Source organism: Diadema antillarum, unplaced genomic scaffold (assembly GCF_040938485.1).
Source record: "Diadema antillarum isolate AM-2024a unplaced genomic scaffold, OU_Dant_1.0 scf00000098, whole genome shotgun sequence".
Taxonomy (NCBI): domain Eukaryota; kingdom Metazoa; phylum Echinodermata; class Echinoidea; order Diadematoida; family Diadematidae; genus Diadema; species Diadema antillarum.
In genome coordinates, this window is record NW_027270987.1 from 317,300 (window position 1) to 342,395 (window position 25,096).

The window sequence follows — 25,096 nt, forward strand, 5'->3', positions numbered from 1 at the left end:
TATTGATATTAACAAATTGCTTTCTTTCTGTTAAATAACTCTTAAACCATTCTAAGGGGGTCCCGCGGATTCCATAGTGACACAATTTATAAAACAAGATTTCGTGATCTATCGTGTCAAAAGCTTTAGAAAAATCAAGAAAAACTCCAATTGTATGTTCAAAACTATCTATAGCATGAGCTACCTTGTCTATAAAAGTAAGTAAAGCATGGGTTGTGTTGTAATGTTTTCTAAAACCAAACTGAGAATCTGACAGAATGTTATGATTTGTGAGAAATTTTAATAATCGTGTATAAACCACCCTTTCAAGAATTTTAGAGATTGAAGTCAACAAAGAAATTGGTCGGTAATTATTCACCAAATCTTTCTGTCCCTTCTTAAAGATAGGGACAACTTTTGCGACCTTCATCGTATTGGGGACTTTGCCATTAAATAAGGATTGATTGAAAATGTAGGTAAGAGGAGTAATGATTTCGCTTGAAACATTTTTTAAAAGAAAATTTGTAATTCCATCATATCCTGGACTTTTTTTATCGTTCAAATTCTTAATAATATCTACAATTTCTTCTTCAGCAATAGGTTCAAAAAATATTGATTGAGAATTCCTATTTCCTAAGTATCTATGGAATTCAGTTGATGATTTCGGGATTTTACTGGCAAGATGTGGACCAAGAGTTGCAAAATAATCATTGAAAGATTCCGCCATAATGACTGGGTCGTTAATCTGGCGGTCGTCCACTGAAATATATTTAGGAGGATCGGTATTATTTTTATGTTTGAGCGCCTCATTAATCACCTTCCACGTACTCTTCACATCAGATTTATATTTAACAAACTGTTGGGAAAAATAATTTCGCTTGGCTATACGTATTATGGATGTCAATATATTCCGATAACGAACATATCTCAATTTGTTTAAAGGCGATGGATCTTTACGATACTTATGAAAAAATTTATTCTTGCGGTTAATGGACCTGAGAAGAGATTTTGTAACCCATGGTTGTCGTGGCACTTTTTTATAATTAGAATGATGAGGTCTTCGGAGAGGAACACAAGAATCATAATTAGTGATTAAAATATTCATAAAATTTTCAAAGGCTAAATCAATGTCGCTTTGACCGTATACGGTGGACCAATCCTGTGAACTTAATTTCTCCCTAAGTTTATTAAGGTTGGATTCAGACATTACACGAATACTTGGGTTGTGGGTGTGAGAAACATTGAGAAACATTGTACCATCAAGAATATAGAATTTCATAGAGTACATGTAACATCTGCAATATAAATTGACAAGCAAGTACAAATACATGTACAAGTGTATAATGCATTGTGAGACTTATTTTCAATCATCTTTGCACATGAGAACTCAGTATGAGAAAACAGAACCATAACACTTGTTTCAGAAATCGATATATTTCATTAAGCATAATCTGACTTAAAGTGCAAGGGCACACTCCTCTTTTTAGACTCTTGGACACACATATAATTTTGATACATAAAATTTGTGTCCCCTCTTGTAGGCCTACCCCTCAAGAAGTGCGTACATGGTCAATATACAGTCAAATACTGGTCAAGGACAGATGCGGAGCTTGGGCTGTTTATTCATCTTCAAGTTGACAAAAGGATGTGACACTGTCAACTGTCAGTGCAGTGGCAAGGGGTGTGCTTGAAGATGTCGTGAAAGCTGTCACCTTTTATTCCCACATTCATTGCTTTGTTGATGAAGCCCTAAAATATTTGCTTGGTAGCCTGAACCTTGTATTTGGGAGGAAAATTGTTTAGAAAGAGTATCCGTTCAATTTTTACAAAAACAAAATTCCATTTACTGTAATTGTGCTCAAGTACAATGTACATTGTAGACCACCATATGTGACCGTGCACCTCAAAACGAACATAAAGTCGCACTCACTGATCTTGCGTGAGGACTGAAAATAAGTGAAATGGGTCAACCTAGCCGAATTTGACTTTTTCATATTTTCTGAAAGAGCGGGTCTTCGTTTACATTATGCTAAGATTTGGTATCATAAAACGGGCAGGAAAGTGTGTTTTTTAGCAGTTTATCTCGAACATTTTTGGTAGAATAGTGTGATTAGGTGTGTCTTTAGAATCCCTTTTTCATTTCTGAAAAACCTTGTCCACACTCTTCACTTTCAACTCTAATAACTTTTGAAAGGATAGTGCTACTGCTTTGAAAGTTGGCATTAATTATGGACAGAAAGTGTTAATGGTACATGCTTAATTCCAGTTTAATCTGATAATCCCTTCATTGTTGTTACTCTGGTGGTTTACTTCCTCTTTTTTGTCCCATTCATCGCACAGCCAGCACGGTTTGGTAAAGATTAAGCGCTTGAATAGACACTGTACTTCAGAGCCTCTTTTCTCAGTTTACACTTTTCCTGACGTTGTGCTTTCTTTCCAATATTAAGATAGGTTAGGAGAGTCCATTTGATTTGAGTTATACATCATTTTAAAGCTTAAAGTCTGCTCTTTCAGAATATGGTCTTCACTAAAAATTCATGTCTGGCGACTTTTTGTTTGTTTTGAGGTGCAGTGTCACATATTGAAACACACACACACACATTATTATCATTATTATTATTATTATTATTATTATTATTATTATTATTATTATTATTATCATCATCATCATCTTCATCATTATTTGTTTAACATGTAAGTAAAAATATTTTGACATTAAAATGCAGACATGTCACACAGGTATCCATAGGCCTACCCATGATAAGTGTGACAGGAAGAAATGATAATGTCAATCAGTGCCCCTGTCAAAATTGTGTTATCATGAGGCAGTTTTCCTTTTCTTCTCCTCATTCACATTGATCATTGGATCTTTTTCCACCTTCTGTAAACTCCTGTTTGTTTGCATTGTTTCGTATTTGCCCCAAATGTTAGGCCCCCATTTATTATACAGTGAGCTAATGACCATTGCTTGGGGTGCATTTGTTGTTTGTATTCAGTCAATCAAGAGGACAAGGAATCACTTACATAGTTTTGGTTGAGATGGGGATTGAGGTTTGACTTTTTGTGAGATAATTAGAACCCAGCTTATGTAATATTAAAGGGCACACAACTCAAAGAGGAATTCAAAGTTTATTTGATGAAAATCAGTTTTGAAATGGCTGAGATATCCAAAAACAAAACAAAACGAAACAAAATCTTCTTAATGAAAGATGGGTCCCGTCTTTCATTAGGACAGGTCTCTCTGTTTTTGGCTATCTCAGCCATTTCAAAACCAATTTTCATCAAATAAACTTTGAATTCCTCTTCGAATTGTATGCTCTTTAATATGTCATATAAGTGGTTTCTAAAATTTATCTCACAAAAAGTTAAAACCTGAATACCCATCTCAACCAAAACTACACCATCCTTTTAAAGGGAAGCAGTCCTGAGATTTTCACTGTACTGATAATTAAGAAGAGTAAAAAATATAACCTTTCACCAATTTATACGCGTGGACATAAAAAATTGTATCCGTACGCAATTTTTAAAAAATAATTCCTGTAAGCGATCGTGTAAGAGCCTGCCAAAAGGTGCACCGTCATTGATGCCCTACTCTCAAGTTGACAGCCGTGCCTCAGAAAACCAATTTAAGTGTTCAAAATGATCATATCTGATTTTTTCATAAAATGTGACAATCCAGTTTTATTATTTCAAACAAAATATTTCAAGTTTATTTATATATACAATTAATATGAAAATAAATAGTAAACATGTATTTATAAAATAACTAGGGAGCGTACGCATGACGAGCAGAACACCGCTGGAAAGAGTTGTGCATCGATGACGTATGACTCTCCGCCAAGACTTGCTCATTAGCATATTCACCATGCAGAGTCACATTTTTTCAAACAAAATGTACGAGCCTATTTGGTGATTTGAAAGTTTGTTTTTGGTGAAAGCAGTTCATTGGAGGTACCAACAACAACATATTTTTTTTTAATTTCTTGAGGACTGCGTCCCTTTAAGCTGCATTAAAGTTGCCATTTTATCTCTCATGCATAAAGCTATTGATTCTGACCCCACCTGGGAAACTACTGTACATGGACATTGCTTAGGTCAATTGCACAGAATTGTCATTGACATTGTGTGATTGATTTTTTGCTTAATAATTTGTATTTTATATCTATATCAGATATTTTGTCTGTGATTCTGTGGTAGAGTGTGAACATGATTTCTTCATCTTTGACTCACAGCGAGGAATGGTTCCGGGCCGCAGGAGCCGAGGGAGTGGGAGGGCTGGCTTCTCCTCCTGTGCCTGACCTTTGGTGATGCGGACGAGACGGGATGCCTGCAGAAGTCATCGCTACGGCGACTGACCGATCCGCAGAAGGTAGGCCTCCCTCCTCCCTCCTAGTAGCACTTTTTGTTTTCTCATCATCCTCACTAAAGTTGCCATTAACTCTTCCAGTTGGCAAAGATATCACTGAGGTTATCACTGTCCTTGATTGGGTGCAGATGACCAAATTTCTAAACATCTCGATTGGTGGAATGCGGGGGGCAGGCTATTTAAAGAGTGAATGCTATCTTTTTTCCCCCTTCGTTCTTTTTTTTTTTTTCCTCCTGTCAGATTTCGAATGGTTCACTGACATTTTAATTAAGAGCAGGAGATTCCATCAACTATTGGTGTTTGTTTCCATTTTAGGTGATGTTTTTGTCACGATGTACATTTTTATCTCCTGCCTGTTGAGCGTTTGAACCTATCTGTAACCTGCAGGTCATCCCCAACCCCCAACCCAGGGGCGGATCCAGGAATTCCGTAAAGAGGGAGCACCCTAACAAAATTAAAGGGGGCGCACCCACCCCCCCCCCCCCCAATTTTTTTTACTTTTTATTTCTTTCGTTTCAACAAAAAATAAAGGGGGGGGGGACCGCCCCCCCTGGATCTGCCACTGCAACCTCCCCACCCCCCCCAAAAAAAAAGAGATAGTGATAGTGATGAAAAAAAAACCAGCACATACACATTCACACATTCACACACAAAGAAACAGACAAACAAACAAAAATAAAAACACCCCACAGTGTTTGTAATAGATCTATAATTTTTGAAGTAATATGTGTTGTAATGTTTTTACAGTTTTTGTGCCAATGCACGTGGCTGTGGCTTAACTACATTTAAATTTTTGGTTTACTAATTTGTGTTGTATGTAAAGAATGCAGTCTTTATTTCTTCATTTACGTATAAATGCGAACTGGGTACCACGGTATAAAGAATAGATTGTAAACATTTAGGCCTACAGAACTTCTGGATTTAGCCTTTTGTGATCAGTTAATTTTGTAGATGTTTTGGTTGTTCGCTATGATTGATTCAGAAAAGACACTGTTATGCATACATGTACACTGTGTATGAATGGATCAGACTCAGAGGAGATTGAACATGTAGATGGGAACTGTACAACTCTCGGTGGTTTTTCATTCTGTCTAAGAAAAGATAAGTGTTGGAGCAACTCTTATTCTCTGTGCCTTTCTGGAGGATATAGGTTAAATACTGGTACTCTTTTCATATTTTTTTGATGTTGTAGAAATATGTGTGTGTGTGTGTGTGTGTGTGTTTGTGCATGGACCCGTGTGTGAGTGTGTGTGTGTGTTTATTGTGTTAATTTTTTTCCTCAAATATTGTATTATTGTGTGAACGCAGATTGCTGCAATTTTGCACATTATTAGTAGAGGGTGGCACAAGGAATAAACTACAACTTTCAAAATTCATAATGTTTTTTTCCCACAGACTTCCCCCATGCTTGCACTGCTTTCCTGCACTCACTGAATACATATGTGTGTCAGTGTTTGGGGGAAACTTCCCTCTTTTCCTTACATGAAGTATGAGCTTATACCTAGAAATAAGCAAGGAGCTGATGGAGCGCTTCCTAAGTGCAATTCAGCTAGAATCTTCAGACTAGGTTTTATGGAGAATGAGTTCTTGTAAAAACAGTTATGCACTGGAGGACCATAAAGATAATCTGGACGTCGGGGTGGTCTTGAAATCTAGTTTACTCCAGTTCTCCAACTACAACTATACACTGCACACTAGCCCACTTTGCCTTTGTTCACCCTTCAAACTTCTATCCTGTTGTGTTGGCAGAACCATGGATCCTACATGGCAGAACTGAGCCATTATCATTGTCCCTAGATTCTTTAGCTGATTCATTTTGTGTGGTCTTTATCTTGATACATCTAGATTACTTTCTGTCAAATAATGTATGGATCGTCCTTATCCCCACCCACCCCTTCCTATTCATATGTTATAGCCCTGTTCACATGCACACCAAATTTGATACTTTTAAAAAAATCGATATTTTTATTCTTTTCTCGAAGAGATGAAAAAAAAAAGTAATTTCATATGTGTGGAGTAACAGAAAAAATAACCATTTCAACTGATGTAATTCCCACCTCGAAGCAAAAATCAGTCCATTGTTATTATTTTGATTTGTTTTCAAGCCCACTTGCAACCAATTGCCTAGCACAGTGTGTGTGAATGATATACCACACATACACACACAAAGTTTTTAATCCCATAAACCGACTCACCACATTAGATCCATGCACTGTGTTTTCCAGGGTCATACTTTGATCATTGTAAAGGCATGTGCAGTTCAGATATTCAAAATGCTTTGCTTACATCAGGATAAACTTTCTAGGCCATATATGAATGATGGCAAATGAAATTAATTTTTGCATCGCAATGCAGAAACCGATAACTCTTTGGTCTGAACGGGCCTTATGAGGGGTCAAAATGCACAGAGCTGTTTTTTGCTCTCTCTAACCCCATGTGAGGTTACTGCCAAAATGACACATCTGCATGGCAAATTCATCAAAGATGTCTGTTAAAAGCACCCCCCCCCCCAAAAAAAAAATTATTATAACTTATTTTGAATATTAGTATTCATGCTTATGACAAACTGTTCTCTTTATGTTTGTGCCTACTTAGATCGTATTAATGTTATGTATAGGACGACCCTATTTTCCTTTGTAGACAACGTTATATTAAGAGACAACGATAAAATGTGTAACTGCAATATTGCAACAATCTCCACAGTCAAATTGTTCTATACTGCCCTCTACAGGTGCCCTCGTGGACTCAAGCAACGGACAACACGCTCACCCTTTAATACGCAATTCTATAGACACAGCATTCAATTCAATTAATGATGATGACTTTTTTGATTTGGCAGGACCTTCTTTTGGACAAAACGAATCAAATATCAATCAAAATGACAATTTTTTTGATAATTATGTTTCTGACAGTTTTAATTCATTGCCGCAAGAATTAGATTATGATTTTGACACAGAGAACCAATTGCAAAGTCCGTCTTCTGAATATCTTACTCAATCCCAATTTACCAATGTTCTCAAGGAATATGATAGTACTACTTTTTCTCTTTTACATTTTAATATTAGAAGTATCAATAAGCATTTTGAAGAATTGAGGTTATTTTTAAATAGTCCCATCATGCATAATATCTCGGCGGTAGGTCTAACCGAAACCTGGCTCTCTCATGACTCCAGTCTTCCCTTCGCTCTCGACGGGTACGATTTAGTGGTTAATAACAGACAAAATAGGGTAGGTGGAGGCGTTGCCATATATGTTAAACAAAATTATGATTATGTAGTCCGCGATGAGTTCACCAGTATGACTGATTTTTTTGAGTCTTTATTTATTGAAATCACAGTTCCAGGCAGCAAAAATATAATCATAGGTGTAGTATATAGACCACCAAACGCGAATACTAAATCATTTTTAGATTATTTTTTGGATCTGGTTAAAAACCCACTTTTTATCAACAAAAATTGTTTTATAATGGGTGATTTCAATATAGATTTGCTAAAACAGAATAATATGTCGCAAGATTTTTTGGAAATATTTTTGTCTGCCTCTTTTTTACCCTTAATATCTAAACCCACACGTATAGTTAATGAATCTGTTTCTTTAATTGATAACATTTTTTGTAACATTCTTCCTCCTCCTGATTCTTTTGTAGTACTCTCAGATATCACCGATCATTTCCCCATCTCGACTGGTTTTTCTTTAAATGAAACAGTTAATAATAAAAACAACAATATATTTAAACGAAGAATTACTCATGAAAGTATAGCTAGGCTAGGTGCTAGCTTAGACACCGCAGACTGGTCCTGTATCTTTGATACAGATGATGTTAATTTATCTTATGAATATTTTATGAAGATTTTTATCCAACATTTGGACATTTGTATTCCAAAACGTAGAGAAAAATCAGCTAATTACAAAAAAATACCCAGGCTCCCATGGATTTCAAAATCGCTCCTGCGTTCAATAAATAGAAAGAATAATTTATATTACAGATTTAAAATGAAACGTACTGAGCAATCAAAGTTGAAATACACTAGTTACAAAAATACTTTGACGAAAATTATACGAATAGAAAAGAAAAAATATTATACTAATCAGTTACAATTTTACAGGCATGATATGCAAAATACATGGAAAGTTTTAAAGCAAGCCATGAATATATCAAATGTTAAGTCAAATATTACAAAAATTAGATTTGATGGTGAAATTGTTGAAGATTCTCAACAAATTTGTGATGTTTTGAATAACCATTTTTCTTCAATTGGGGAAAGCCTGGCAAGTAATATTCCTCCCTCCACAAAACATTTTTCCGAATTTTTGGGTCCCCCAAATTCTAGTTCAATATTTTTTAATCCAACATACACTCAGGAGATAATTAATATTGTCTCTGATTTCAGTTCCAAAAAAAGTGCTGGACACGATGACATCAGCAATTTTCTTTTAAAGGGGGTAATATCGTCAATTGCGGATCCCTTAGCTCATATATTTAATCTATCCCTTTTTAATGGCACCTTCCCCGAAAGTATGAAAATAGCAAAAGTCATCCCCTTGTTTAAAAAAGGTGACAAATTAGATGTAAATAATTACCGACCAATTTCTTCGTTAAGTGCATTGTCAAAAATTCTTGAAAAAATTATTTATAAAAGAACTATTAATTTCTTTAAATTTAATAATATATTTACGAATTCTCAGTTTGGATTTAGGGAGAAACATAGCACCACACATGCATTATTGAGTTTTATAGAAAAAGTGGCACATGCTATCGATAAATCTTCTCATTTGATAGGTTTGTTCCTGGACTTCTCCAAGGCCTTCGACACCATCAATCATGATATTTTACTTAACAAATTACACCATTATGGAGTGCGTGGGAAGGCCTTGGAGTGGTTCAGGAGCTACCTCATGAACAGGAAACAATATGTTTCTTTAAATGGTTGTAATTCACAAATATTAAATATTAAATGTGGGGTGCCACAGGGAAGTTTATTAGGTCCACTGTTGTTTACTGTTTACATAAATGATTTTTGTAGATCATCAGATGTTCTTTTATTCTTTTTGCAGACGACTCAAATCTATTTTTTTCACACAATAATCTTTTTACCCTTGTTAATACAATAAATTTAGAATTAGAAAATGTTGCCCAGTGGATAAAAGCAAATAAGCTATCTCTTAACCTTCAAAAAACAAAATATATGCTCTTTAGTAATTCTACTGAGGCATTACCTGTTGATATTGTTTTAGATGGTACTCCACTCGAAAATGTCTCCCATATAAAATTTCTTGGAGTAACGGTTGACAATAAGCTGTCCTGGAAATTTCATATTGACAGTATATGTAAAATTATTTCACGTAATATTGGTATAATTAATAAGCTTAAGTTTTGTTTTCCTTTGTCGTCCCTGCTCGTATTATATTCATCCTTAATATTGCCATATTTAAGTTACGGTATTCTCGCGTGGGGAAATACATATAAAACATTCTTAGATAAATTACTTTTATTGCAAAAGAAATCACTCCGTGTTATATGTCATACTGCATTTTTGTCCCATACTGACCCACTATTTTATGAGCATAAAATATTGAAAATTAATGATTTGTATTTGTTTAATCTAGGACAATTTATGTATAATTATAATAAAAATAATCTCCCAAATATATTTGAAACAATGTTTCAAAGAAATCAATCCATTCATAATTATCCAACACGGCGATCAAATGATTTCCATTTGCCATTTCTGAGAACTTTGTTGGCTCAAAACACATTTATTTACGACGGGCCAAAGTACTGGAATTCACTTCCCAGTAACATTACTACTGCTCAATCTCTGAATTCCTTTAAGAATAAATTAAAATCATTTTTATTGAAATTTTACAACATCCAACAGAGTTAGTTTCCCTTTATCATCTCAGTCAAGTCATCATTCTTTTTTACATAAGTCCTCCTATTAAACTATGTCCCTCTCTGTGTTCTAAATATAATGATGTGTTTTTTTTCTCCTGCATTCTTACCAACATAACTACGTAAAATAAATGTTTTGTATTACATTCAATCCAGCTTGTATTTTATCACTTATTTTACATTATGAAATCCAGATTGCTTGCGTCCACGATGGCACATGCTGTAGTTCCCTCTTTTTTCTCCCTTTTTTTCCTCTCTTTTTTTCCTCTTCTTTTTCCTTTCCTTTTCTCTCTTTTTCCTCTTCCCAATCATTTTGATGTCAGTTGACATCGGTTCGTTTATTGTGTTTTATATTGATGTTTTGTGTATTTTTCTGAGGGTCCCATATCGTACAAGCTTTGCTTCTTAGTGGGACCCTCCACTTCCATCCTCATCCTTAGTTGACTTGTATTATACGCTTTATGTATTTAACAAAGATGTAATCACATCTACTTTTCATTTTCATAATTTTCTTATGTACCTTTTCAAGTTTTGTTCTGTATCACAAATATCCCGTGTATAAGCAATGTACATAAATTTCTTTGTTCATTTTGATGGAGGTGAAAATAAAGTTGAAAGATGAAAAGATGAAAAAAAAAAATAATAATAATAAAATAAGAAAATCTTGGAAATGACATTTTGTATTATTATCATTGTGGTCTCTGGAATTCCAATTCACTTTATAGCTTGTTTTGGGGCTTCAGTTCTCTGTTGACAAATTCATATTTGGTTGTTTATGTGTTATTTGTAGTGTTGGCTTGTTTGGACATTTTGTTTGTTTGCAGTAAATATTGACAGACTGTTTCATTATGCAGTAGATATCAGTAATGACAGTTAAGCCAAAATGGTATACATGTACTAATTACTATACATTGCAGCATTTGTAGAAATCAAAAACACTGCTGTGAATAATGAATCATATTGGGTCTGTGTGTGCTAGACTACATTAGAGTGAGCAACAATTTCTGCTTGACTATACTGGACTTATCAACCGTACAGCGTGTACATCTCAATTTCTCTCTATGACCCCGTTTACAGTGACGGGCTGGCCTGCTTTGCGGTCCTCGGACTCGCATTTTCGTGCGTTTACACTGCCTTGTCGAGTAGCGGCCTCGGAGAGAAATCCCCTCCCGCGTGTTTACTTTTCGTCGTTTGTGGCGCTCTAATGGACTGGGACTGTTGTAAACGAAAGGTTACTGTATTCTGTTGATATAGACAACATTACTTCGACGTTTGATTACAGAATTTTAATCGGAAAAATAAGGGTAAACAAATCAGATGTACAACAAAGATCTATACCCGTTAAGAAGGAAATATTCTAAAAAATTATTGAGACAGCAGCCGGTTTTCTATACGCAGGCCACCGGTTCCAGCTGCACAAAATGACACAACAAAATTGAAGTGAACGCAAAATGAAACCAAAGATCGTACATAGTGTACGATCTTTGATGAAACCAAACCGGTGCGTGACGTCAGCGCGATTTCTACAGCCAGCTGAGAGGGCTACTTAGGGCAGGTCGCGCATTAGGGTCCGCTTGCGTTTACACCAACGAAAGGCCGGCCCGAGGCCGGCCCGAGACTACCTCCTCGAGGTAGTCTCGGGCCGCCATTTGGTACCGCATTTCGACTTTTGTGCGTTTACATCAACCGAAAGGCCGGCCTCGGGCCGACCCAAGACCAGCCTTTCGGTTGGTGTAAACTGGGTCTATGATGCTACTTATTCCATGAACAGTCATTGTCATCAATCTTACTTTTCATGTTCAGTGAAGTTCTCATGCAGAATTTTCAGTCCCATGAATACCTGATTTTTGTGCATTTTGATCTCTTGATCAGGCAGACTAGAATAAGCCAATGAATACTTAGTCTCAGGTGACACTCTCTATTCCATGTTTATGTTGACTTTGCAGGAATAGAGGAAAATCAAGTAGAGGAGTAATTAAGGGTTTTTGTATTTGTTTTTTTGTTTTGTTTTGTTTTGTTTTGTTTTGTTTTGTTTTGTTTTGTTTTGTTTTGTTTTGTTTATTAAATCAAAGTTAAGGCCCAAGCATGGTTCTTCTTGTGACAAAACTCATCTGGATGGTTCAGTATAAATTTCTGATGCATTCTCTATATCACGTGCAAACAAATTGTTGACAATAATAAAAAAAAAACTCTAGTCTGTGTCTTGCTTAATATCAGTTCTTACATATGTAATATCAGTAATATTAAATGAAACTGATAAGGGTATGGCTTTACATACTTGTCCTCCTTCACAAGAATCATTCATGTCAGAGATTGGTCGTCAAAGTTTGTCATCTTTACAGCCAGTTTTTCTTGTTTTTCTTGCGATAGCCTGTTTACCTGATTTTATTTGTGATAGCCTATTTACCTGATTTTTTTTTGTGATAGCCTATTTACCTGATGTTTTTTTGTAATGGCCTATTTACCTGAATTGATGCTTATAGATGCTCGGTGATATCTTTATTCATATAAAATGATGATGCGATAAAAAATAATACGATGAAACTTTGCAATAATTCCTCTGGCAGCTTGCCCCATAAATACAGATTAAAGGAGGCACAAGGGAACTATTTCTACCTCCAGAAAGTTGCAAAGGAAAAAGGAAGGGAGCTACAGAAAGAAAAACATAGGCTTGTTTAATTTTCTGGTGAAACAATGCATGTCTGTGTTTCATCATTTTTGTGGTGTTCACAATTTTGAACACCATCCAGTCTCCCCAGCTTTCTTTTTGTTTTGTTTATGTAACCCAAACAGGACACTACACAGCCAAAGCAAACAGCAAGAGGAAGTGAAGAGGAAATTAGGAAATTTATCAAGTATATGGACCTTCTTGTTAACTCTTAATGTGCCAGACCCAAAACCCCTAACGTGCCAGACGTTTTTACCTAACGCCAGAAAGTTTGCGAACTGGATTGACAATGTAATTTAAAACTGCCATATCTTTGAAACTATTGACTGTTTTGAAATGAGTTCTACACAACAAATATCAAGAAATAATTGGTCTTTCGTATCATGTAGTCAGTTTGCTGTAATATCTATCTGAACCTGAAATATTGCAGAAATAATCGATATCATTAAAAGATTAATATAAATTTTTGTGTAGTATGTAAAAAAAGAGTCAGTCGTGTTTTTTTTTTCAATAGAACGCTCCCTTGACTCTGTGAGAAAGTTTTAGAGCTACATTTCCTCTTTCAAATGATAAAAAATTTGTCTCCTAGAGTTGTATAATTACAAAGATATTGGCAGTTCAATTTGTCTTTTCAATTTCTTTTTCTGCCTCGGTAACTCATTCCCAAATCTGAGTCCTTTAGTCCCAGATCTTGTATTTGAAACTAAAGTAAATCCCGGGTCCTGGAATAGTGTCTTTTGTCCACTTGAGAAGGAAGCACCTACTAATCCTTCTTTTGTCTATGTGGACTGCGGGCGGGCGTACTCTATTGAAATCGGCAGACCTTTGTTTACAGGTCTACTTTCCGTCTGCTGTACATGTGCATAGACAAGAACAAAAGCGTGTTCTTCCTTCGTATATGCTAGCATGAGGACGATTAGTGAAGTTCACCAAGACAAAAGGATGAAAGACTTGACCGCAGAAGGAAAGCTTGACCCTCTTTGAGGGACAAAATGAAAGCTGCTCCCGCAGGAGAGCACCCAAGCAGAACAATGCGAGTGGAAATGCATAGACAACACACGCATATATTCAGTAGCATACACACGCGTGGTTTATCAATGAGAATTTGATCTATACACAGCTCGCAGAGGGTGCGCTCTCTGCGGATTTTCCCGACGCGAAAAAAATACATCTAGCTGAAAAAACACATATTTACTCAAAATTTTCCTATGTAAGTATACTCATATTTTTAGTGGAAATGATGGCTATGCTAATCAGCTACTAGTACATATCAGTGGCAGTTTCTTGGTGTAACATATTATGGTACCACAACAACTTAAATGACCAATGTTTTTCTCGCTCTTCTTAGTCGCCAATCGGCGACCATGGCACGTCAGGACTAAGGTCGCCGTTCGGCGACCATGGCACGTTAAGAGTTAAACTAGCAGAATTAATGTCACTACACTTTGGTTTTTGTTTTTCTCACTACTGTAAAGGCTGTTATTTTTGTGTTAAGATATTTTAGCGAATGAGGAGGTCACAAACATATCGCGAGATGTTGTTTTCACGATTTGACACCCAGGCTATTGAAAGTGCACGCCACTGTACTGTTCATGACGATATTTTCGCTTGTTGTAAATTCGCGGCCCAACATGGCATTGCTTTGAGCAGTAACAAAGACACACTATGCAAAACTATCATGAAATCTCAAAGTTAAAATGCAATACTGCTGAAATGTTCATAGCTTTAATCATATTTAATGTCATATCTATTTTTGTTTATCAATGTCCAACTGTTGATGTATGTGTACATTTTTTTAATTTTCATTTCTCATCATGTTCTTGTTTCATTAACCTTTCTCCTTGACGTTCTCTCAGCACCCCTCAAAAATGATGCAAAAAAGGATATTCATTGTAAGTCATTTCTAAATGCATAAAATACTTTGCCTTCAAGTAACAAAATGTTTGTGTTTGCAGCTTTGTTTCGAATTTCAGCTACCTTTTTCTTGTTTCTTGGGTGTTTTTTTTTTTGGCAAAGCTTATCAATGGTGTGAAAGATGCCTTCTATATTTCTGTGGTATCCTTCCTCTTCCAACATTGCTCAACACTCAAATTTCATCCCATTCAATTCTGACCAAGTTTACTTTCTATGTAATTTCTTTCATTCAAGCTCTCCATTTGACATTCAATATTTTGTATTTGTTTTTGTTTGCTAGTCGAGTCGATAAGTCTCGTGAGATGAATCTGTTTTTCTCTTTTTTTTTCTTTTTTCTTTTTTTTGCTCAATAAGTTTGGATTTTTTGTCAATGCTGGTTGTTATGCCATTTTGTCTTCATGTAACTCTGTTGTGTGCTGTGTATTGCCAAAAAAAAAAGTACATGTAAATTGTATCACAGGGAATAATTTTCCTTGTATCACATAGCAATTTGCTATGCATTTTGGTATGTCATTGGTATGTCATTTGCATAGCAATTACATTACATACAATATATAGACTTGTACACCATTTTGTTTAAAATTTTGTTCGAAATGTATGTCCATCGACTAAAACTGCTATTCTATTTCGAGAAGGAAAATTATTCCCTGTATCAAATCATTTACATGGGTATGATTATTAACTCATTTTCTATTCTACAAAGACTGTAAACTTCGCAAATGTCATTGGATTCAAAGGGTTATTGTTTCTACTTTCTTCATTTGTACTGCAAACAAGTCACAGAAATCACTTACCTTTGGTTTCATGCTTGTTTTGTTAATTAATCTTATCAATCAATTCTGGTCTTTTGTTTTAATATGTAGAATAAAAACTTTTTCACTTCAGCTCAATTATTTGTCACACTGCTGTTTATTTTGATGAAAGACTTTACTGTACCGATGCTTAAATATTGGGAACACAGTTTAGGAGAAAACAGTGTTAAAGTTAATATTTCTGTCTTAAAATTTGCATTTCTTTGTGCAGTTTTCTGATTTTGGCAGATTTGATGAATTTAAAGGGACTGTACAGTTCTGGTTTTGGTGAGGTTTTATCTTTTAACGTTTTGCGAGATATTCAGAAACCACTCTATGAGATGTCAAAGAGCATGCAATTCTAAGGGGTATCAAAATTTTATTTGATGAAAATCGGTTTTCAAATGGCTGAGATATCCAAAAACAAGGTGAAACAAAGAGATCCTAATAAAAGGCGTGGCCTGTCGCCTTTTATTATTATCACTTTTTGGATATCTCAGCCATTTGAAAACCAATTTTCATCAAATAAATGTTGGATCCTTCTTAAAATTACATGCTCTTTCATATTTCGTAAGAGGTTTCTCATTATCTCACTTAGGAATGTTATAAACCTGAATCCCCACCTCAACCAGTACTGTACAGTCCCTGTAACAAGATCAATGTAAGATCCTGTTCCAATAAAAGACATGCAGTGAAATTCAGAGTTGCCAAATGGTGATATTTTACGAGATGAAAATTCCTGCAGCAAAATCCCCTACCCCCCCCCCCCCCAGACTAGTACGTTTGTGTGGACTAATGGTGGTTTTATATTTCCTTTCCCTGGTTTATGTAATCATGAAATTCTCCTTTTTCCATAATTTCCCTTTTCAGTCAATCATCTCATTCACGCTTGTCAAAAGATGATTCCATGCTTGGTGCTTGGCTTTGTGTAGTTTTGCAGAAAGAAACTTTGTACTTGTACACTGTGTATATGTATTTTCAAAATAAATGCTACTCAAGCTTAACTGTGGCATAGGAGTGTCACTACTGTCAATTGTCATTCATCATATGGCTGATCAATGATACTGACAGGTGATATTTTGCTTCTTTTTGAAGTCAAAACTAATTTTAGATTTTGTCATCCAAAGATAGGCTAAGCATGCATGGAATCATCTTGCCGGATCTTCTGTGGTTTTCTTTTCTTTGTCGTTATGTGTAATTGTGTGACTTAATATTGCCTGTAATATTTTAGAGCCGTTAAGTGTTATTCATATCTTCTGTATGACAGTCAAAATGAAATTATCTGTTGTGTGTTCTCTTGTTTGATCTTTTCTTGATGTATGTGCAGATTTTGGTGGTAAAGACATTATTCACCAAGCATTTTCCACATATCTTATGTGAAATTTGTGAGGCATACATGTAGGTTGTATGTACTTCTACTGTTTGTTGGTATTTGTTCTGAAATCTCTCTATTTCATGTGAAATGCAAAAAGTCCACACCAAAGATAGGTTTACTCTAAAACTTTTACAAATGTTTGATGTTATTGTTGTTTGTGTTTTATTTGTGATGTGTGTGTGTGTGTGATATTTTTTTTTTTTGTAAAGGTATTCTTGAAAGCATCTAAGAAAATTGGTAAAAGGTTATTGAAAATGCACACCCTTGGAATCCTAGTAATTTTTGTAATTACTCTGGTTTCTTTCAGATCAACAGAATACCGGGACTAAGAAATGTCTTGTGGCGCAAGGATGCCTTCTGTTACACCATGAATGAAGCCAGGCGGATTCTGAGTAAGGATGGATAAATGAGATAATAAAATAGGCTTTAGAATCTCTGCAATCTGATTGGTCAATTATCATGCATTGATTTTTACTGATCCACAGTGAGCCATGCGTCCGGTAAAATCCAAACGCATGGCCCTGCGTCTGGTAAAATCTTAACGAATGGCTCAAGTCTTGTATAGTGTTGTAGGTGTTCCGGACCCATGATGGGGAAAATGGTTGTATTTCATGAATTTATGGGCCCATTTTATAACACAAATGATGCACAGGCCTATTTCGTGGATAATTTAGAATTGGATGCTCTCGTTTAACTTTGGAACAGTCTAAAACCCACTCGCTGCCCTCGTGGGTTTAAACAGTTCCAAAGTTAAACTCGCGCATCCAATTCTCACTGATCCACTCTGTCCTGTGCATCATTTGTATACTAACACATCAATCTAATTTTGTGCCTCCTTTGACCTAATATTTTGTTTTGCTTTTTCATATTGGTTGAACAGTGCGATAATTTCACTTTGTGTGTTGAAAGCTTAATTCATTTTATGCAGAAATCACATCATGGGTTTTGAAAATTGTGATCATGTATAGTACAAATCAGTTTATCAACAGAATCAAAATTTTATGCAAACGTACAAATTTATGCAAACCTACGAATGTTGTTTCTCTCATCAAAAACAGCTTCCCAGATGCTTGCCTAACATAATAATCAACTATGCATACATTGCTGACTGGATTCCAAGCAGTACAAAAGTTTGAAGCCTTTACCCAGCACTTCATCGTGTGGTGCAACTATCTATTACCCCGTTTATACTAAGGAAAAAGCGGGTTCTGAAACCCCCTGTAGCCGCTTCGAGCAGGCTTTCAGCTCAGTATAAACAGACAGAATTCAGACGAGACATGAAAACTCGTCACATTGAGGACGAGTTAGGTGATACGCTTGTGGTCATCAGATGACAGTCATCTGTGATCGACAAAGAAAAGAATGTGATATAGGCACCTTGAAGTTATATTGAGCGTACATGCGAAACCGTTTCTGTAACCACTCGGCCACGGGTCATCCACGGAAATGGTAAGACAAAAAAAAAAACAATGTATAGATATAACAGGGGGAAAGTCAATGCCCACTCAACCAACGTGGCCGTGTGAACATCTATTGCATTGCTAGACGGAAAAGCGGCCTTGTAACGACTGAGGTCGCTATGCCATTTCTGGCAACTTGGGAAAAATACGTCCCGCAGACATAAAACCTATAATCGGCTGGTTTTGATACCTTGCCTTTAATCACAATTTTCAGTGTAATGACGTCATCAAATTACAAAACAATGACATCGTCTTGAAAGACAATTGTTCAAAGTACAACACCTCAGTCGTCGTCATTACATACTATGATCGGTTTGACAAAGTCAACCTGCAAAATTGTGCTGCAGTCGAAGCAATGTGGTCTCCAACACACAAAAAAGAGGGATATGGCGTGTGTGTGTGTGTCTGTGTGTGTGTATAGGTGCGTTTATATACGTACGTGATTTCTACATGGACGAATATGTAATACAAAATTGAAGAAAAAAAAGTAAAATAGCTAAGTATTTTGTTTCGTGATCTTGTGGGGTTCCAACCCGCAACCTTACGTCTCTGAGACGTCGCCTTTAGCCACTCGGCCATACGTCTCGACGAGAAAATATGGGGAACGTAAACTTATGTATGTGAAAGATACATGAGGAATCGTTTTGTCCACATTCCATTTTCATTTTCAGTTTTAAACTGCAAAATTGTCAATCTGATGAGGAGATTTCAAAGAATAAAATGCATGATTACTGCAGCTTATTGTCTCAGCTACAACATACTAAAGTTTCAGAGGAAATGAAGCAAAATCAGCTGAGATAGAGGTGCTTAAACGTTGTCAAGTCAATGCATGGTTTTAAAAAAAATCACCTCCCATAGACATAACACGTAAACTTGTCCGATTTTGTGTCTTTACTTTTATCACAATTTAAAGTATGATGACGTCATCAAACTAGAAAACATCGATATGGATTTGAAAGACAGTTGTTTAATGTATAATATATTAATCGTACGTTGTCAGTTTGCTATTGACATGACGATCAATCACATGAATATGAGGCAGCTATTAGTACCTGTATGAAATTATTATAGGCATGGTTATCAAATTCCCTTAAAATTTCCTTATTATTGCTTTATTTTTACACACAGTTAAGCTATCTCTTTAAACTCGTCACAGTTTAATGAGAATCATGAACATCATACATTAGTACCATATTCAGTTCCATAGCTGATCGCGTTTGCTAATTAATTAAGATTTATTGTCTAGAATGTGCCATATGGCCAACCTGTATACACACGTGGACACACAAACACAATGCTAAATGTATGTATCAAACCTCTGTAACACAACTTTGAAGTAACTGTAGAAAGTATCGCTGCACTTATCATACATACTTTTTATCATTATCTGAAACTCCACAAAAACCACTAATTGACAAATAATTATCAATACAGAAGACTGACTTAAAGGAACAATTCAAATACCTTTTTTTACAATGTATAGCTTCTTACATGTATAAAATCAGCACAAAGTAAATACGACTACATTGTGTTACTGAATTGATATGAACAAATTTCATTTTGTTACAATATACCATGATCATCTTGAAAAGCCCAGCCTGCAATATTTTGCAGCAGTCGAAACAATGCAGTCTCCAACGATAAACAAAGTGATACTGTGTGAGTGTGTGCGTATAGGTGTGTTTACATGCGAACGTGACTTCTACATGGACGAAGGTGTAGTACTCCATTGAAGAAAAAAAGTTAAAAAAAAATTATTATTTTCTTTCGTGCTCTTGTGAGGTTCGAACCCGTACGTGTGCAACCTCACGTTTCTGTGACGACACCTCTAACCACTCGGCCATACGTCTCGACGAGAAAATTAGAGGAACGTAAACTTATGTACGTGAAAGATGAATCAGGAATCGTTTCGTCCGCATTCCATTCTCATTTTCAGTTTTAAATTGCAAAATTGTCAACTTGATGAGGAGATTTCAAAGAATAAAATGCATGATTACTGCAGCTTATTGTCACAGCTACAACATACTTAATTTTCAGAGGAAATGAAGCAAAATCATCTGAGATAAAGGTGCTTAAACGTTGTCAAGTCAATGTATGGTTTTTAAAAAAATCACCTCCCATAGACATAACACGTAAACTTGTCCGATTTTGCGTCTTTACCTTTAATCACAATTTAAAGTATGATGACGTCATCAAATTTCAAAACCATGACATGGACTTGAAAGGCAAATGTTCAAAGTAAAACATATCTGAATTTGGGGTGATATTAAGCTTAAACAATAGAGATACGAGTAAATGAATGTCAGAAAGAGTACCTCAAAAAAATTAATTCTACTTTTTTGATTTCAGATGATGATATGATGACGTCATGAGTTTTCCTGGCAATATTGGTACTTGAAACGTTATTTCCAATTCATATGCTTTTGTAATATGCAATAGAAATATAGGGTCAATGGACGATTTAAAGAGCTATGGCGACATAAACAAAAACATGTTTTTTCACTATATTTGCAGAAAGACGCGCGCGCGGAATTTCAACTTTGACGCCAGTGCATTCCTTTGTTATAGGTCAAAATCGATCGGAAATCAATGGATATTGTTACTCAAAGTATCAGAAATCCAAATCAGTCAAAAAAATTGCATTTTCATGTTGGTTACGCCCTCTGCGCGCGAAATTGCGCGGACGGACGCGCACGCGAGAAAATGTTTGAAACGCTTAGAATTGTCTGAAACTTCGAGATTTCCCATTGGGAAGTCGTTTTGAGCCTTTTAAAATTTTGACGCGCGCGCGCGCGTAATGATGACCTTGGTAACTAGCGTTAAAACGTAAGATAGAGCCTGACCTGAACTTTATGTCCACCGAAAATGATACAGAAATGATATCTAGTTATGAAGTTATGATCGATCATGTGACAAGGTCCGAAAATCACAAAATGGCGCCTAGATGACGTCATAGATATGTTACTGTCATGAAAACCTTATTGTGGCTAGATATTGTTATGAGACATGTTGACTGAAAATGTTATGTTATTCCGTAATGTCATTGTTGAGATATTGACGACACAAATGTGGCAGAAAGAAACAAGAATAAAAAACGAGACATGAAAACTCGTCACATTGAGGACGAGTTAGGTGATACGCTTGTGGTCATCAGATGACAGTCATCTGTGATCGACAAAGAAAAGAATGTGATATAGGCACCTTGAAGTTATATTGAGCGTACATGCGAAACCGTTTCTGTAACCACTCGGCCACGGGTCATCCACGGAAATGGTAAGACAAAAAAAAAAAACAATGTATAGATATAACAGGGGGAAAGTCAATGCCCACTCAACCAACGTGGCCGTGTGAACATCTATTGCATTGCTAGACGGAAAAGCGGCCTTGTAACGACTGAGGTCGCTATGCCATTTCTGGCAACTTGGGAAAAATACGTCCCGCAGACATAAAACCTATAATCGGCTGGTTTTGATACCTTGCCTTTAATCACAATTTTCAGTGTAATGACGTCATCAAATTACAAAACAATGACATCGTCTTGAAAGACAATTGTTCAAAGTACAACACCTCAGTCGTCGTCATTACATACTATGATCGGTTTGACAAAGTCAACCTGCAAAATTGTGCTGCAGTCGAAGCAATGTGGTCTCCAACACACAAAAAAGAGGGATATGGCGTGTGTGTGTGTGTCTGTGTGTGTGTATAGGTGCGTTTATATACGTACGTGATTTCTACATGGACGAATGTGTAATACAAAATTGAAGAAAAAAAAAGTAAAATAGCTAAATATTTTGTTTCGTGATCTTGTGGGGTTCCAACCCGCAACCTTACGTCTCTGAGACGTCGCCTTTAGCCACTCGGCCATACGTCTCGACGAGAAAATATGGGGAACGTAAACTTATGTATGTGAAAGATACATGAGGAATCGTTTTGTCCACATTCCATTTTCATTTTCAGTTTTAAACTGCAAAATTGTCAATCTGATGAGGAGATTTCAAAGAATAAAATGCATGATTACTGCAGCTTATTGTCTCAGCTACAACATACTAAAGTTTCAGAGGAAATGAAGCAAAATCAGCTGAGATAGAGGTGCTTAAACGTTGTCAAGTCAATGCATGGTTTAAAAAAAAAAAAATCACCTCCCATAGACATAACACGTAAACTTGTCCGATTTTGTGTCTTTACTTTTATCACAATTTAAAGTATGATGACGTCATCAAACTAGAAAACATCGATATGGATTTGAAAGACAGTTGTTTAATGTATAATATATTAATCGTACGTTGTCAGTTTGCTATTGATGTGATGATCAATCACATGAACATGAGGCAGCTATTAGTACCTGTATGAAATTATTATAGGCATGGTTATCAAATTCCCTTAAAATTTCCTTATTATTGCTTTATTTTTACACACAGTTAAGCTATCTCTTTAAACTCGTCACAGTTTAATGAGAATCATGAACATCATACATTAGTACCATATTCAGTTCCACAGCTGATCGCGTTTGCTAATTAATTAAGATTTATTGTCTAGAATGTGCCATATGGCCAACCTGTATACACACGTGGACACACAAACACAATGCTAAATGTATGTATCAAACCTCTGTAACACAACTTTGAACTAACTGTAGAAAGTATCGCTGCACTTATCATACATACTTTTTATCATTATCTGAAACTCCACAAAAACCACTAATTGACAAATAATCATCAATACAGAAGACTGACTTAAAGGAACAATTCAAATACCTTTTTTTACAATGTATAGCTTCTTACATGTATAAAATCAGCACAAAGTAACCACCACTACATTGTGTTACTGAATTGATATGAACAAATTTCATTTTTTTACAATATACCATGATCAGCTTGAAAAGCCCAGCCTGCAATATTTTGCAGCAGTCGAAGCAATGCAGTCTCCAACGATAAACAAAGGGATACTGTGTGAGTGTGTGCGTATAGGTGTGTTTACATGCGAACGTGACTTCTACATGGACGAAGGTGTAGTACTCCATTGAAGAAAAAAAGTAAAAAAAAAATATTATTTTCTTTCGCGCTCTTGTGAGGTTCGAACCCGTACGTGTGCAACCTCACGTTTCTGTGACGACACCTCTAACCACTCGGCCATACGTCTCGACGAGAAAATTAGAGGAACGTAAACTTATGTACGTGAAAGATGAATCAGGAATCGTTTCGTCCGCATTCCATTCTCATTTTCAGTTTTAAATTGCAAAATTGTCAACCTGATGAGGAGATTTCAAAGAATAAAATGCATGATTACTGCAGCTTATTGTCACAGCTACAACATACTTAATTTTCAGAGGAAATGAAGCAAAATCATCTGAGATAAAGGTGATTAAACGTTGTCAAGTCAATGTATGGTTTTTAAAAAAATCACCTCCCATAGACATAACACGTAAACTTGTCCGATTTTGTGTCTTTACCTTTAATCACAATTTAAAGTATGATGACGTCATCAAATTTCAAAACCATGACATGGACTTGAAAGGCAAATGTTCAAAGTAAAACATATCTGAATTTGGGGTGATATTAAGCTTAAACAATAGAGATACGAGTAAATGAATGTCAGAAAGAGTACCTCAAAAAAATTAATTCCACTTTTTTGATTTCAGATGATGATATGATGACGTCATGAGTTTTCCTGGCAATATTGGTACTTGAAACGTTATTTCCAATTCATATGCTTTTGTAATATGCAATAGAAATATAGGGTCAATGGACGATTTAAAGAGCTATGGCGACATAAACAAAAACATGTTTTTTCACTATATTTGCAGAAAGACGCGCGCGCGGAATTTCAACTTTGACGCCAGTGCATTCCTTTGTTATAGGTCAAAATCGATCGGAAATCAATGGATATTGTTACTCAAAGTATCAGAAATCCAAATCAGTCAAAAAAATTGCATTTTCATGTTGGTTACGCCCTCTGCGCGCGAAATTGCGCGGACGGACGCGCACGCGAGAAAATGTTTGAAACGCTTAGAATTGTCTGAAACTTCGAGATTTCCCATTGGGAAGTCGTTTTGAGCCTTTTAAAATTTTGACGCGCGCGTACGCGCGCGTAATGATGACCTTGGTAACTAGCGTTAAAACGTAAGATAGAGCCTGACCTGAACTTTATGTCCACCGAAAATGATACAGAAATGATATCTAGTTATGAAGTTATGATCGATCATGTGACAAGGTCCGAAAATCACAAAATGGCGCCTAGATGATGTCATAGATATGTTACTGTCATGAAAACCTTATTGTGGCTAGATATTGTTATGAGACATGTTGACTGAAAATGTTATGTTATTCCGTAATGTCATTGTTGAGATATTGACGACACAAAATGTGGCAGAAAGAAAGAAGAATAAAAAAAAAGAGAAATTTTGACAATCACAATAGGTGATACGCTGATAGCGTATCACCTAAAAAGGCGATCCGGTTGGGTCGGGTCCGGTCGGGTTCTGAAACCTCCTACGGGGGGAGGTTTCAGAACCCGCTATAGCAGGCTTGAGGAGGCTCGACAGCAGTATAAACGCTAGGGGGTTCGAAAAGCCGCTTTTTTGCCGACCTGGAAGTTATCACTGGAGGTCATCGCGCGTTCATGATGTAAACAAGCAACTGCACCGGATCGAG

General features: G+C 36.0%; 1 protein-coding gene across 1 annotated transcript in view; it reads left to right on the forward strand.

The window, feature by feature from the left end:
- LOC139718647 (cadherin-like and PC-esterase domain-containing protein 1) overlaps positions 1 to 25,096 on the forward strand; it is a 71,223-nt gene that overhangs the window by 13,248 nt on the left and 32,879 nt on the right. Inside the window, exons 3-5 of the mRNA XM_071630106.1 lie at positions 4,212 to 4,348; positions 14,763 to 14,798; positions 17,294 to 17,378. Coding sequence (XP_071486207.1) covers positions 4,212 to 4,348; positions 14,763 to 14,798; positions 17,294 to 17,378 — 258 coding nt within the window. The remainder of the gene's footprint in view (positions 1 to 4,211; positions 4,349 to 14,762; positions 14,799 to 17,293; positions 17,379 to 25,096) is intronic.